This window comes from Brassica oleracea, chromosome C3 (genome assembly GCF_000695525.1).
Source record: "Brassica oleracea var. oleracea cultivar TO1000 chromosome C3, BOL, whole genome shotgun sequence".
Lineage (NCBI taxonomy): Eukaryota > Viridiplantae > Streptophyta > Magnoliopsida > Brassicales > Brassicaceae > Brassica > Brassica oleracea.
This window is the reverse complement of record NC_027750.1, coordinates 46,785,020-46,801,511: the sequence shown is the minus strand read 5'-3', so window position 1 is coordinate 46,801,511 and position 16,492 is coordinate 46,785,020. Positions and strand designations below refer to the sequence as shown.

General features: G+C 37.4%; 2 protein-coding genes across 2 annotated transcripts; one reads left to right on the top strand and one right to left on the bottom strand.

Annotated features, from left to right (window-relative positions):
• Positions 1–9,398: 9,398 nt before the first annotated feature.
• Positions 9,399–10,501, top strand: LOC106335406 (putative phosphatidylglycerol/phosphatidylinositol transfer protein DDB_G0282179). Its single transcript, XM_013773923.1, has 4 exons — positions 9,399–9,570; positions 9,826–9,924; positions 10,007–10,167; positions 10,248–10,501. Exons 1-4 carry the CDS (start codon positions 9,480–9,482, stop codon positions 10,353–10,355), a joined length of 459 nt encoding a protein of 152 aa, XP_013629377.1. The 5' UTR covers positions 9,399–9,479; the 3' UTR covers positions 10,356–10,501.
• LOC106335405 (phragmoplast orienting kinesin 2) lies at positions 10,357–16,225 on the bottom strand. The gene is made up of 20 exons (XM_013773922.1): positions 15,896–16,225; positions 15,668–15,823; positions 15,500–15,583; positions 15,183–15,416; positions 15,022–15,114; positions 14,858–14,947; positions 14,691–14,761; positions 14,542–14,616; positions 14,362–14,449; positions 14,226–14,284; positions 14,080–14,143; positions 13,923–13,988; positions 13,692–13,853; positions 13,500–13,604; positions 13,159–13,394; positions 13,004–13,073; positions 12,825–12,917; positions 12,678–12,737; positions 12,510–12,589; positions 10,357–12,436 (listed from the first exon to the last, which is right to left on the bottom strand). Exons 1-20 carry the CDS (start codon positions 16,166–16,168, stop codon positions 10,765–10,767), a joined length of 3,831 nt encoding a protein of 1,276 aa, XP_013629376.1. The 5' UTR covers positions 16,169–16,225; the 3' UTR covers positions 10,357–10,764.
• Positions 16,226–16,492: the final 267 nt, after the last annotated feature.

The window sequence follows — 16,492 nt, the reverse complement described above, 5'->3', positions numbered from 1 at the left end:
ATAAATATTTTAAAATAACTTAATTTTAATAGCGAGTTAATATTTTTCTTTTATTTTTATGTAATTTATTTTATTTTATAGTGTATTGCCATATTTGTTTACGTGTAGCATGACCTACAACCAGTGACTAAGATGACGTTCGTTTACGTGTCGCCCGACCTACGATTTGCAACATGCGATTAAACCTGCGACTAAAATTATATTCGTTTACGTGTCCTGCGACTTGCGACTAATAGAGCGATCAAAATTTTCTTAATTTTTAGGTTATGTTTTTTCGGGTGACTTGCATCAAAAACTGTGAATGGTCGCGCGATCAGTCACATGACAACAAAACGAACAACAACCTGCGATATGCGACTTACGACCAATCGCAGATCGCAAGTTACGCAACAGAAAGACGAACAACCTGCTACCAGTCGCAAGTCGCAAGTCGCTTGTCGCAGATTGCAGGTCGCGCGATAGGTAAACGAACATGGCTTATATATATGAAAATAAATTAAAATATTTAAAATCATAATAATTTTTTTCTTATATATTTGCAATTTTATGTACAAAAATATGACTGATTCACTTATTTACTTTCAAGTTAAAATACAATTTTTTGAGTTTTAAACTGATAAATCATAGAAGTTTTATTAATTAAATTTAGTTAAGTTTATTATCTTAGTTTCAATAAATATATATTCTTAAAATTTTATATAATTGATATATATTATTTTTAGAAAACAGTGAAAATAAATTTAAGTGATGTATTAATTGAAAACTATAAGTTTAATTTTATTTTTGAATTGATTATTTAGGGTAAAGTTAAATGTGATATAAAATAGTATTATAATCAGACTAGATGTAAAAGATTAATATATAATTTATATGATCAACTCTTATTATAAAAAATTTTATTTTTATAATAATTTCATAAGAATATATATAATAAAAGTATTTTAAGTATTTATTATATATTTAACATAATGTTTTATTATAAGAATTCATTCAAAACAAATAGCTAAATTATTTTTTATTACAATAAATAATATTTTTACGGATGTTGTCCTTTTTGTCCGGAAAATATTATAATGAAAAGAAGAAAAATAAATTATAATGAATTTAAATATTAATAAACAGTTTATTTTAATCTATTCTTGACTATGATTTACAGCTGTTTTCGAGTTTTTTCGTGTCTATAGAACTTTTTCAGACTGAAACACGTTAAAATAGAGTTTTGGGCACAAGAATCAAGGAATGAAGCAAAATGGAGCAAAATTGAGCAAAATGACTTTTCCAGGGCCAGATTGGTCGATCTTAACTTGAATCGATTGATCCCATTTCATTAAATTTTTGCTGAGCAATTTTGGATCGAGTCAACTGAATAAAATTGATTGCTAAAAAATGAATCGGTCGATCCCGTACAAGACTGGTCGATCCCGAGCCGGTTCTGCGCAAACAAAAACCATGTTTTTCAAAACATTTAGCCAGTTTAACCTAAGGATTCCTGCCAGACGTGTTTGGACCTTTATTTTGAGTTTTCTCAGTAGTTTTTGGAGACTACATTACTTTTTTTTTGGAGACTACATTACTTTTACCTTGATTTTACTTTGATATGGAGATTTGTAAGATTTGGGAAGACGGTTCATACTTTGTTTCTAAAGAAGCTTTTTGAAACCCCTTTTTATTGATTTCTATTGCTATGATTTAATCTGTGATTTTATGCTCTTGAATATCTATGTCTGAGCAGATCTTTTGTTAGGTTTAGGGTTTCAGTGGATTGATGATTGTGATTTGATGGAATAGGAAATAGTCTATAAGTTTTTTCATTTAGGTTGTTCTTGGTGCCTGAGCTGGATTGATCACATAGTTCCCGATCCATATATAGGTTGTTTAATGCACTAAAACTGTTCCATTAAATACCTGAATGAAACTAGATGAGCGAAATATTCTTAACCAATGGAAGTTGATCTTAGGGAGTTTCGTGGACATATTAAACTCGATGTTTATGCATGTCTAGTAACTGAAATTCAAATGAAGTTAGTCTTTAGGATTCTAATACATAGAGCTTAGTACTGTGGAAGTAGGCTAATCTAATTAAGTGGTTTGAGTTCTAGAACGGTTACTACTACATTTCTTGTTGAGCAATCATGTCATCCAATCTGTGTTTCATGAGATTTCCTAACACCTGACAGTTTTTATTCATAAGGTTACATCATTCTTTGCTTTCTGCTTTTACATTATTGCAACTGAAAACTACAAACAAACCCATTTCTCTTAGCTCAACTCTAATTTCGAAGAGTAGTTGTGTAACCTTAGTCCTTGTGGATCAATCCCTGAAATACTATTTCGGTTCACTATGCACTTGCTATATATTTTTAAGGGTAAAACCTGATTGTATCAATTATTAAGTAAAATATATTAATTTATGCATGATCTTTAGAGGTTTTGTAGCGGCAGAAATATCACAGCTGAGAATATCATATGTACATAGCTCTTCTTCATGGATCGCTTAGGTTGGGTGAGATTCAACCTTGAGTTGTTTCTTTATCTAATTTAGGATCCATCAGGAAGTCGGTTTACCCGTTTGATCCAAGTGGCAGTCACAATGTTTCACAAAAAGAAAACCTCTCAATTGTTTTTTAAATCGGAAGAAACCCCTTAGATTATATGATAGTATTAAATCCTTCAACTTACAAATCGTTAACTTCTATCATCCTCAATCACATAATCGTAGATAGAGGGTGACATACATTAGAGTTTGTAAGTTCAGGGGTTAAAACATTAAAAACATAACTAAGGATTTTTTTCTGATTCAAAAATAGTTGAGGAGTTTTCTCACTAAAAATCATGATACTATTGTATAGTTTTGTTTATATTTGATACTAATAATACTTTTTCTGTTAAAAAAACTTTTGTATTGATTTTTTTATTTATTTTTCCTTTTTGGTACAACTGGAAATACAGTGAAGGAAAAAATTAAAAAGAAAGAAAATAGAAATAGCCAAAGCCTTAGTAAAACAATATTGGTATAATTCTCGAACCAAATAGTAAACCAAATACAAAACATATCTCATGAGCTGGACGACGCTCGCCGGAACAAACCATCAGAGACAGCCGCCACATCAGCTAAGGTCATCGCCACCGGAGAATCAAACCGGGAGGAGAAGCAACTTACACCGGAGAACTCAGCCGAGCCAGCCAAGCTAAAGGTAAGAAGCATAAAGCAGCAAACAACATGAAGACCAGATCCGAGAGTGAAAAAAAAAACAATGCGGACCAAGAGAGACGTAAAAATAAACATATCGGCCTATGTGGTGCGGAGCAGGCTTCTAAATCGATCAAAATATCACCATGGCGGACTCTCCTTCACCACCACTAAGAAATCCTACTTGAAAGCTCTGTCCGCCATCCTGAAAATAATCTAAGATTAGAGAAAAGAGCCGGTGGTTCCAAAACAGTAGCCAAACTTTGACACCACGTCTCACCTCCTATTTAAAAAAATCGCCGCCGCCGCCGCGCCGATAGAAATTGAAGAGCCTGCCTCATGGTCCACATGCGCGTGAAGTAAGGATGTCAAATGGGTTGTCCATGTCCAATGGGTATGTCCAAATGGACAAAGCAGTTTATTGGATATTTTTTAAGCCCAAATTGTACCCAGTCCAAACCAAAATAGACCATTCCAATTGGGTATTCTGCGGAGCCCAATTAAATAAAACATTGTTAAAATACAAAAAATCATTTTTAACATAACTTAGTTATGTTTTATAGAATTCAAAAGCATAGATAAAGATTATACATAATCCAAAAGCTTAAATAAGGTTCTCAATGTAAAAGCATAGACAAGTATCATACATAATCCAAACTCCAGAGCATAGATAAGTATCATACATAATTCAAACTCCAAAGCATAGATTAGGTTCATACATACATAATTAAACTTCAGTCTTTCCTTATACATAATCTTCTGAACCATCATCCTCAACCATGTAGTCATTATACAAGCTCATTACACTCTTATCCATCTGAAAAAATGAATATAAACTATCATCAATATACAATCAAACATAAACAAGCATACAACAACAGTACAATCAAGTTAAGAAACAACAGAACCAAACTCATCACTATAAGCAAACAACGGAACCAAAGTGATAACATAACCACTAAGCAATTAACCATGTTAAGCAATGAACACTGAAACTATTAACAGTTTACACAAATCACACTGACTTTACTGAAGCTAGTAAGTAACTACAACCAAAGAAACACAGAAGTGGCTATGAATTCTATTTAAAAATCGTAAATCCAACCAAAGAACACGGCACGACAGTGGCTACGAGAATAGATTATATAAATAACAATGAAACAAAACCAAACACTTAATAATGAATCATATTCCAGCAACAAGATCAAGGAGTATAAACACTTAACACAATCCATCAACAGAATTATAAATCAGAGAATCCCATAACACTAAAAGTAACATAAACACTTAACATAATCACATCTACGGTCTACCTTAACAACAAACAACAAACCATCAACACAAGCCCATCATTCCATCAACACAAACCATCAACACAATACAAGTTATAAGTTATCAACAGAAACATTATTACCTTTAAGGCTTTATTTGAGTCGGATCTTCTTCCTCACACTTTCTTTTGCTTCCTCATCTAAGGCATTTTCCTTATCTTCCTCATCCAAATCGCATCCACCTACAAAACAAGAAAAATTACTCAATAGTTTCACATATTAAAAACTATGATTATAAATTCAACTCTCACCAATAACATCAAACCCCATTAATACAATCAGAGAAATCCATCAACACAAACCCATCTCGCAAACTATCAGAGAAATCCATCTGAAGAAGAAGAGTGTTTTCTTCTACCTGAGAGAGTGAGAGAGCCGGAGAGATGGATAGACGGAGATGTGTTAAGTCAGAGACATCTCTAAGAATCGATCGAAGATGAATCAGAAGAGAGTCGTCACGAGAGAGTGAGAGAGACAAGATGAGAGTGAGACACTTTCTCCCAGTTTAGAAACCCTTTTTTTTTGTTTATTGGACAGCCTAGTCTAAATGTGTTTACGCGTTTATTTTTGGACAAATATGGTTTTTGACCCATTTGGATTATTTTTATTTTGGGCTTAATATGAGGAGACCATTTGGGTTTGTTCATGGCTCTCCCATGGACATGAGGCCCATTTAACATCTCTACAGCAAGCTTGGAGGGAAACGAGATGTTCTCCCCCCCCCCCCTAGATCGTGAAGCGAAACCACCATAGCAGACCGGAGAACATTGTGACTTCACCACCAAAAAAAACTGAAAACGTGAAAGAAAAAAAAATGTTCGGTGATGGAAATATTTTCGAGTTGCAGAGGTGGATGTATACACACAGATATGCTAACGGGGGAGTGACGAAATAATTTCTTGAAGGGCTGGAGACATTTATGCATCAAGCAGATTATACACCGCTCACGCATGAAAGCACTAAGATGTTATGTCCTTATCAGAAATGCAAGAATTCAAAATTGGCCCCTTGTGAAAAGTATAGAAGCATTTAGTAAATAGAGATTTCACGCCATATTACTATATTTGGTTTCAACATGGGGAAGGTTATAATTGTGGGAATGAAGCTAGTAATAGTAATAGCAATTTTCAGGATGAACCGTTTGATCATTTGCTTAATGAAAATAGTTACCATCAGGAGGAGCAGATGGTAGATTATGATATGATTCATGATATGGTAGCTAAATCATTTGTAGCTGATGAAGTTGAAGAACCTAACATAGATGCAAAATATTTTTATGAAATGTTAGATGTTGCGAATCAGCCAATTTACAGTAGTTGTAGAGAAAGTCTCTCTAAATTGTCGTTGGCTGCTAGATGAATATTAAAACTGATCACAATCTACCTAAAAATTGCATGGATGCAGGGGCAGACTTGTGTAAGGATTATTTGCATGTAGGCAATGTGTCTGCTGATTCTTGTTATGCGATTCATAAATTGGTTTATAGTCTTGGGTTGCCTTCGTTGACTGCTAGAACAATGAATATTAAAACTGATCATAATCTACCTGAAAATTGCATGGATGCATGGGTAGACTTTTTAAAAGAGTATTTGCCAGAAGATAATGTGTCTGCTGATTCTTATTATGAGTTTCAGAAATAGGTTTATAGTCTTGGGTTGCCTTCGGAGATGAGACGTTTGCATCGATAATTGCATGATCTATTGGGGAGATGATGAGAAGTTAGAAGAATGTCGATTCTGCAAGAAGCCATGATTCAAACCGCAAGGACGAGGGTGTAATAGGGTACCGTACCAAAGGATGTGGTACCTACTAATTTCAGACAGGTTGAAAAGATTGTACCAATTTGAGCAGACTGCTGGAGGGATGAGATGGCATGTCGAGCATATTCAGATGGATGGTGAGATGACTCATCCATCAGATGCAAGAGCTTGGAAACATTTTAATAATGTAGATCCAGATTTCGCTAGAAATAACCGGAATGTGTATCTTGGATTATGCACAGATGGATTTAGTCAATTTGGAATGTCATGGAGACAATATTCATTATGGCCAGTCTTTCTTACGCCATACAACCTGCCACCGGAGAAATGCCTGCAACGGGACTTTCTATTCTTGACAATATTAATACATGGTTCGAAGCATCCTAAAAGATCTCTAGATATTTTTCTACAACCACTTATAAAAGAGTTGAAAGATTTGTGGTCAACAAGGGTGAGGACGTATGATTGTTCAACGAAAACGAAATTTTAAGATGCGAGCGATGCTTTTGTGGACTATAAGTGACTTTACTGCTTATGGGATGTTGTCTGGATGGACTACACATGAGAGATTATCTTGTCCATACTGTAATGGAATGACAAATGCGTTTTAGTTAAAGAATGGTAAGAAGACAAGTTGGTTCGATTGTCACCGTCGATTTCTTCCCATTCACCATCCGTACCGAAGAAACAAGACATTGTTTAGGCACAAAAGGGTTGTGAGAGACACTCCTCCTCCATATTTAAATGGAGAACAAATTGAAGCGCAAATCGATTACTACAGAGCTCAAGAAACAGTTTGTCGTGGTGGTAATTGGCATGTTCCCGGCAATATGCCTGATTTTTACGGAGTTCAGCACAACTGACACAAGAAGAGTATATTTTGGGAGTTATCATATTGGAAGGATCTTCTTTTGCGCTACAACCTCGATGTGATGCATATACAAAAGAATTTTTCTGAGAACATTGTGAATACAATATTGAATGTCCTAGGAAAGACAAAATATAGCAAAAAATCGAGGTTGGACTTACCTGATATTTGCTCAAGAAGTGAATTACATATAAAAAGCAATGGACAAGTTCCAGTTCCGATATTCAGATTGTCATCGGAAAAAAAGTCGGTGTTGTTCAACTGGGTGGCATCAGAAGTGAAGTTCTCCGATGGGTATGTTTCAAATCTCTCTAGATGTGTTGAAAAATGTCAAAAGTTCTCCGGGATGAAAAGTCATGATTGTCATGTCTTTATGCAACGACTACTTCCCTTTGCATTTGCGGAGCTACTTCCAACAAAAATACATGATAATGCATATCTAAGCTCTAGGGTTTAAAGATTGTGAGTTATTTAGACGCATATGCTACCTTCAGTTTGCTGAAAGGGTTTTTTGAGCATCATGTGTGTTCATTATAGCTGATGTTGGTTCTTTGCATTTATCAACGATGGTTTTGATACGTTTATGTGGTTTCACCAAAACTATTTATTGATAAAAATTGTTCGAGAATGTACAAACAGTACCCATGTCAAGATTTAAAGATGTGGAGAAATTTGTCAAGCTTGGAACAGCCACGTCGGGAAACTCATACCAACATTTTCTCAGATCCGGCTCCAACGACACAAAACCTGACCGTGCAACGATAATTTCCTTCAAGGTCATTCCTTCAGTTTTACTAATTCTGAGATTTAATGGCCTGAATCTGAACCTATCAAGTATGTTTTTGATCGTTGTTAATAGGTTCATGTTCATTCAAAAATATAATACTTGATAGGTTCAAATGGTGAACGTGTAAACTTAAGAAGGGTTATTAAATCTCAGTAGTCTTCTACTTGAACCGTTCACCATATGAGTCACCATGGCCATTCGTATTGTTACATGAGAGTGGAAACAATAGTAAATTTTATCTCATGTTTTGGTTTTGTGGGTTTATGTTGTTGAAGTATAGTGTTACAAGTGGGGTTTGGAGGATGGATAAATGTTCTTGATTCTCTGGTTCAAATCACATAAGGAATAGCTGCAAGATGGTCTCACTTCCTTCCTTGGATAAGTGCTTTTTGTCTTCACATCCATATCAAATAAAATAGTGATTTTGCCGAGTCGTGGGGACTATCTGTAAAGTAAATATAATTATTCTAAACCCATCTTTGTACACAGTTGGTCTCTGTCTATTACATGTAGCATCTCGGTTTTGTCACAAGAATGGTTCAGTTTGGGCTGTAACAAGATTTGAAAAAGAAATCTCAAAGACATACCTTTTATCATAAAAAGGGAAATAATGACTACTAAGAATTGCAACAAAGAAGTTGAATCCCTTTGAAAGCTCCATTTGAGTTTTAATCGCTCAACTAACCTATTGATTTGTGCTTTCTACACAAACACAGTTCTCAAGAACCAGTCAATGCCTTTCTAAAATTGAAAATACATAACTTTGTCATTGATTAAGTCCTGGAAACAAAGAAAATTACCCAACTAAGCTCAAACGAAAGAAACATCCATGTCTCAGGCCTCTCTCGCTTCTGAAAAAACCGGCCAGCTCACCATTAACTTAAATGGAGAATGATGGTGTAGTGACACAAAGCGAGATCCAATGTATGAATTTTTGAGGTAAACCCAGAGCTTTTATTGTGTTGAAGAGAAACGTCTATTGCGCTGAATCAAAAGCCTTTGAAATATCAATCTATATCGCGCATCTTCGAGAGATTGAGTCCTTATGATAGTCTTTCACAAGCTCTGCTGCCAAGAAAAGTTTTTTCATGAGAAGTCTATCTTGGACAAAAGTAGACTGGTCGAGGTTAATGAAATTCGTAAGGAGCTTCTCCATACGGTTAGTGATGATCTTTGAGATCACTTTGTATAGAACATTGGGGCAGGAGATGGGACGATAATCCTTCATCATTTTAGCTCCTGTTATTTTAGGAATAAGAGCAAGGATTGTCGTGTTTACCCCCTTTGGCAACAAACCCTTTTCAAAGAAACTTTGTATCGCCATAACAAAATCTGCACTAATTATCGACCAAGCTGACTATATTATGGCTGTCGATTTTTAAAAACTTCTTCGTTTATTTTTTATGTACTAAAAACTGGAACCGTTGGATGGCAAGGAGTATTCATAAACCGTTAGATTCCAATTTCATTGTCAAACATACCAAACTCTTTCAACACCTGTAAAATCGGCTGGCAAGCTTCATCAAATCCTCCCAACTCATCCATGGCGATTTCTTACGCCCAGCCTCTGCTTCTTCTCCTCTTCTCACTCTTCCTCTTACCTTCTTTGCGCGCCACTTCTTTCCACAACTGCGGTTTGTTTCTAAACCCTCTTCTTACGCTCCCCTCGAGGATACCTGCTAGATTAGTTTTTTTTTGGGATGGGTTGCTCGATTAAATTTTGCATCTTTTGCTCTGGATTTTTGGTTATATAAGACTAATTTAGAGCATGCTCCATTTTGTCAGCTTTGAATTTGATTGGATTCATTTAGTTAAAGATAAATCTTGAGTGTGAGATAATTAAATTCATGGAGCCTAAGTGTTGCTCTCCGTACGTTTGACTCTTGTAGATAAGAGGCTCGATCCCGTTAAGGTCACAGGTGTGGAGATCTCTCCTGACCCTGTTGTGAGTGGCAAAGCCGCAACATTTAAGATCACTGGTTCTACTGGTATGAGCTTTTCCTTCCCTGCTTCTTAAAAGTTTACAACATACATACATTCAGTCTGTCAACATTTCCTTGGTGTGAATAGATGTAGACATCTCTGGAGGAGAAGTAGTGATCAGTGTTTCACTCTATGGAGTTCATATCCATACCGAAACTCATGATCTCTGCGATGAGTCTTCCTGCCCGATCGCACCTGGCACCTTTGTGCTTTCTCATTCCCAAACACTGCCTTCTATTACACCACCCGTAAGTCATCTTCCTGTTTCTCTTGAGAGTTTCCCCATCATTATCTGCTAGGCTTCTTGACTAATCGCTCTTTGAAACAGGGTACTTATACGCTTAAGATGACGATAAAGGACAAGAATGGCGGGCGACTGACCTGCATCAGCTTCAAATTCAAGATCACATTGTTTTCCACGGTTTATGCTAGTTAAGTTTTTCGGTGAAAATATGTTGCCTCTTTTGTGAACCTCTCTCGTAGACTTGTGTGCTGTCCAAATAAAATGCCCCTTTGAGGCTTGTCATTGATCTACATCAATCTTTTGTTTCTATATTTATGGTCATTTGCGACGTTCTTTCATCCACCTCCTGCCTCTGCTCAAGTGTTAAGACTTTCCAGATCATTAGATAATAAGTGCTCAGTAATATCATTTAAACTCGACTCTTCTTAACAAGTTAGAGAGCTCCTTCACTTGTTCTGATAAGACTTCCAAGTGTCAAGTAAACGACCCGAGTTTCCAAGAAAAGGAAGTGATATACTTCCTCGATTACAAAAATAAAAGAGTTTTATAGAGCTGATAGAAAAGAAAAAAAAGGTACTTGCGAGTCGAGTGCCACTCCTAATCAATGAGAATCTTCAAGCAACTTGGCGGCATCGTGAACCAAACACAAAACATTGCCTACTTCTTCTTCAACCTTGCCTGATAACATGTATTCTCCTCCGCTCTTCCCCTTCAACGCATCATCGACTGTCTCCATTGTAGCCTTGTGGATATCTTTGGCTCTATGCTCCTCTGCACCTAGCTCTTCTCTTACAATCATCGCCTCTTCTTTTCTAAGATCTGACTCAAAGACAAGCTGGTGAATCTCCATTATCATGCTTTGTATTTCACACATCCCTACTTCTTCCATCTCTTCAAGACACTGCTTCTCCTGGATAGTATGTTCCAATTCCCTCTCTGATTCCGATCTCGTCTTTGATCTCTTCGCTATCTCTTTTTCTACGGTTTTTATCTCTTTCTCCAGCTTCAAAGACTTTCTGTTCATGTCATCAATTTCTTTTCTTACCGAAGCCAGTTTCTCCCGAGAAAGCTTCATCTCTGATTGGAGCTTTGTTTTCTCTTCCTCGGATTTCAGCAGATCTGTGGCTTTCCCTGTAAGCAGAGTGTTTCTCTGAGGAGTGTTGATCTTCTCAATGTTATCAATCGCACAGAGTACCTTCTCTTCCTCGTGTCTCCTGTTCTCTTCATCCACTTTTATCTTCAGCATTACAATGTTACTCTTCAGCTCTGCCTCGGATTGTTGGATCTTACCCATTGCCGCGTCGACTTCTCTTTTATAAGATTGGAGAACGCTGAGCTCTTCATTTTTCTGGTTTAGATTATCTGACGATGCCTTCACACGCGCCCTTGCCCGTTCTTCTCGCTGTTGAAAGTAAGCTGACGATGATACAAAGTTTGATAGCGAGCATCTGAGAGCAGCCAGCTTTCTCTCTGCAACTTCTTTTCTTGCTTTAGTTTGATCAGAGACAGCTTCAATTAATCCTAGCTCCTTCCGATGCCCCTTAACTTTGTCTTCGGCCTCTTTGCTTTGCTTTGACAACTTGATTATCTCCACCATGATCTCTTCAAACGAAGAGAACACTCCAATGGTTTTGGCAGAGACTGAAAGTTTTTCCTGCGCCAATTCGAGTTTCAGCCTCGCTGAGTTTAAATCTCCTGTGGACCTGTCAGAAGGAGTAGTATTACACAACTCCATTTCAGTGTCACTGTCACTGGCATCAGCTTCAATAAGCTTCTCTTGGGCAGGAGCAGAGAGCAGTCTTTTGAATTCATCTTTTTCCTTCATGGCATTTTCATACAGACTCATTAGCTTCTCATTCTCCTCGTGCATCTCGCTAAGCTGATTCTCCAGATTTCCAATTATCTTCTTCAGTTCCTCTGCTGCACTTTTTTCAACCTCCAGAGTAATATCACAACTTTTGTTCTTCTGAGCTTCAGCATTATTACTTGATGAATCTGTCTCGGTATTCCCCAAATCCCTGGAGCTGTTTTCTGCGGCTACTTGTTCATACAGCTCTATAAGTTTGTTGTTGTCCTCAATCAGGACCTTAATCTTCTGGCACAGTTCCTCATTTTCTTTCGACAACTTGACTGCTGTCTCGTGAGCTACAGCTTCTCTTTGACTAGCACATGCAATGGCTTGAACCATTGTTTCAACCTCAATCTGATCACCATCGCCAACCCTGCCTGAGGATCTTATTCCCTCAAGCTGCTTAGCCAAATTTTCCACAAGCCTGAAAGAGAAAAACCAAAGAGATGAGCTGAGGCTTGATGGCTGAAATACATGCTGTATGTGTAGTAAATTACTTTTCCAATCTCTCTTTCTCGTCGATGGAGAAACTTAATGATTTCTGAAGAGATTCCATTTCTGCTCGATTTTGAATCGCCTTCAGGTAGCAAAAACAAGCCATAAGTTAGAGTTTGTTTTCATCGAAATTAAAGAGAGAAGAAAACTCGACAGAAGGCAAGAATAACCTGCATCCGGAGGAATTCATTCTCATCTTGGATTGATGAAAGTTTCTTTGACTCCTGATTCTGCAACAATACAATAACAACAAGTGTCAGAATATAATACTTTGTGAGGTACTTACCAGCACAGATGAAAGACATTTAAGCCCATACCTGGTTCGAGCAGAACATGTTGCTGATGGTAACATCTTTCACCGTGGAGTAATCTGATTCGTGCATGAGTTTCCAATCAAGGGCTTCTAGCAGCTGTACATTATAGATCCAAGTTACATGCTAATTCAAACCGTAAAGAAAACTTCTGAGGTCTAGAAATGAGAGATTATTTTATTCACCTTAGCTTGTAACACTTGAATTTGTTGATTCAAGATATCCCGTTCACCTTCCTCACATTGTGATTTCAATCTGTGTAGCAAGTAAAAGTTTCATAACCATAAGGTGAGTAAAAGTTAAATCTAAGGAAAGATAAGGAATTTTCAAAGTGTCTTGCCTTCGGATCTCTTCTTTCAACCGCAAGTTTTCCGTGGCAAATTTGGTAACTTCCTGATTTCTATCAACCTGAGCACGTAGCACCTCAATTTCCTTCAAAAGGTCAGCCTTTTCTTTTTGCAGATGTGCTTCAACAGAGATCTTTCCTGAAGCTACCCCTTGTAAACTCTTGATTGCTGAATCTCTGAGCTTTAACATCATTTTCAGCCCGCGTATCTCATCCTCTCTTTTCTTTTCCTGTTTGGAGAAAATAAAATTATGAACTCGTCAATTTTCATCTTTCTTTCCTCAATTATTCCTCTGATGAATCAATCCCAAACGAGGAGTATATTTCTAGCGTACCAACTTCATTGAGGCCTCATTTTCAGCAGTCAAAGCCTGTAATGCAGCGTCCTTTTCCCTCTCTCTCCTGAGAGCACCAACTAGTGCAACTTCGTAGTCTTTTGGCTACAAACCCATGCAAGTGAAATTGTTAAGAACAAGCCAAATGCTGAACATTGGAGATCATATTCTTAGGGGAAACCATTGTCAAACCTTAGACGTCCTTTTGTGAGTCGTCAGAGGAGTAAATGATCCATTGAACCCATCCCACTTAAGAGACATTGGAGAAGCAGGGCAACTCATTGTTGAGGCAGTGTCAATGTCCTGATTGTCTACTCCAGCGTTAACGATACCTCTTAAGCGGGATACTTCTTTCTGTATATACAACACCTCAGAAAAGGTCCGTGGGAGAGAAAAATAAACAGTCTTTGCTGAAAAATATACCTTTAGCTGTTGGATTTGTAGCCGCATTGCAATAACATCTCCAGATGCATCTTCATTGACAATTGCCTGTTGAGTATAATATAATTAATATAACTAAACGTATGCCCTATATCTGATCCATGACTTAACCAACAATACCAAGGAATAATTCCATTACATTGTTCTTAATAAGCTTTGCACGCTGGGCAAACTTCAAGGTACTTAGGGTCTCCAACGAGCAACTGAATCAGGGAAAAAGGACCATGAGATACAGCCCGGTGAATCTTTCAGGGAATGATTAACAGACGCAAGAGTAATATGTACCTGCTAGATGGGCTTATGTTAGCAATTATTATCGTCTTTGAATTCCCTCCAAGAGAATCCTGCAGGTATGTAAGAATGACAGCAAAGAGATTACAGAACTGTAAATGCAGACATCAACATTTAGGAAATAATTTACCTGGAGCAGAAATGTAAGCTTTGAATCTCTATAAGGAACATGCACTGATTTTCCATTGGAAACACTAACAAGATTCATGATCACAAGCCTGAAAAGTCATTATAGGGACAAATCATTAGAACTACATAAGAACGACTAAAGTAGAATAATTGACGCTTGAGAAAAAATATATATTCTTACCCTAATGTTGAAAGAGACTTGTTGATGTTGGTTGCTTCTTTGAGCCGTTCACCTTCAGCTCCTGAACTCTTTTGCCTGTATCCACATGTATGTTAGTAGAATATCTTAAGGACGGAAGTTCGCTTGTAGAATTTTTGAGCTGATATTACCTTTCAGATCCAGCTAAATCAACAAGATTAAGCCGTGCAAACCGATGATGAGTAACGCCTTGAGATACCCACTAATAGAAAGCACAGGACAGGTTAGAAGATATATACATAGTATCAGTTTTAGAAATACAGCGGAAGAACTCTGCTCAACAAGTAAAATTGATTACCTTGCTTTCAATGATGCATGTAAAAACACTGTGAGATCGACTACTTGCACGATTCATATTGGTTGCAGCTACTTTCCTGTTTGCAGCACCCTACACATAAACCGAGATGAATTTGTGTTAGTTGCAAAAGAAAGCAACAAAGTCTGCAGTTTGAAATGAATTACCTCCATTAGTTGTTGAATCACATCTCTGGCACTTGAAACTTCAATCTCCTTAAGATTCTCAACATGAATACCTTTCTTGTGGTCTTCCCTAAGCTGCAAAAGAGGAGGAGGATTAAGTTAATCCCTCATAGATAACAAGGCAGAGGGTTTGTTTGGTATACCTGTAAATTATTAGAAGAAGGATCTAACAAATCAAGAATTTGCTCGTTGTAGATCTCCAGAAATGAGCATCTACAAGTAAAGTGAAGCTTCTCCTCTTTGCGGACCTCTTTTTCCTTTAGGATCCTAGAGAACAAAAACTCAAAAACTCTAGGAGTCATCCCGCAGTTGACACTATGTCTACGTGTTCCTCCCTCAATATCTCCAAGCATAGTGTGAGTTTTGCCACTTCCCGTCTGCAAAAAAAAAAAAAAAGGGGAACTTATTATTGTCGCAGACTGGAACTTAGTAGAAATGTAGAAAAGAAAGAAGCTCTCACCTGGCCATAAGCAAACATGCAGCTGTTGTAGCCAGCCACAACATTCTCCACCATAGGTACTCCAGCAACTTTAAACATCTTCTCCTGTAAGTGAGCGAAAGAGATAATGAGGAAGTGTGTTAATGCTTATTAAAAAAGGAAGGAATGGTATTACTATTAGAGAGGAACCTGCGTAACATTCTCGTCAGCGACAAGATCAAAAGTGAAACGAGCTTCAGGATTCCCAATCCAAGTGATTGCCTGGCCGTTGTCTTGCCTAACACATTTGTTGTTCCCTTGTGTTGAAATCTCTGAGCTGCTTAGTGGACGGGTTCTTATGATAACCTAGAAGATTTAGCCAAGAATCAGTGTAATAGTTGTGAATCCCTAACCAACTGAATCAAATATCTACCGCACCTGCACATTGTGATCTTTCCAGAAGGCCGGATCTTCGTTGAACTCGAAGCTGTGAGACCTCGATATCTGTGCAGATCCAGCGCTAATCTCTGCTTCTTCGTCCAAATCCGCCATTCTTCGAACCATGGACTGATGATGAGCGTGGTTCTCCCTCGATACGGCGCTTGGATCCGGCGTGCACGGCACAGCGCGTGCCGACTCCGACGTGGCGCCCCGGTCGTTGAATCCGAACCGGCGCTTAATCGCGCTAGCAGTTTCGGAAATAAACGGCATCTGATTGAGTACTCAGAGAGAGAGGATTTTGAAATCGGGTGTGAAGGGGTAAAGAGAAAGTGAGACGTTGTGTCAAGGAGACGATATAGATATAATCGGAGGGTTAAGGGAGCGTTTTGATTAACGGTTTGGATTGATTTCCGTTTTTTGAAATCTTCGGAACGTTGCCCCACTTGACCTCTCTTTTTCTATTTAATTAAATATTATTTCTTTCCAACATTGGTTACATCTATTCTATTAAAACAGCAGTGTGACCAATTAATAAAAGTAGGATCCAACCGTCTATTTACTTTATTTAAAAAAACCTTATAATAAAATACTACC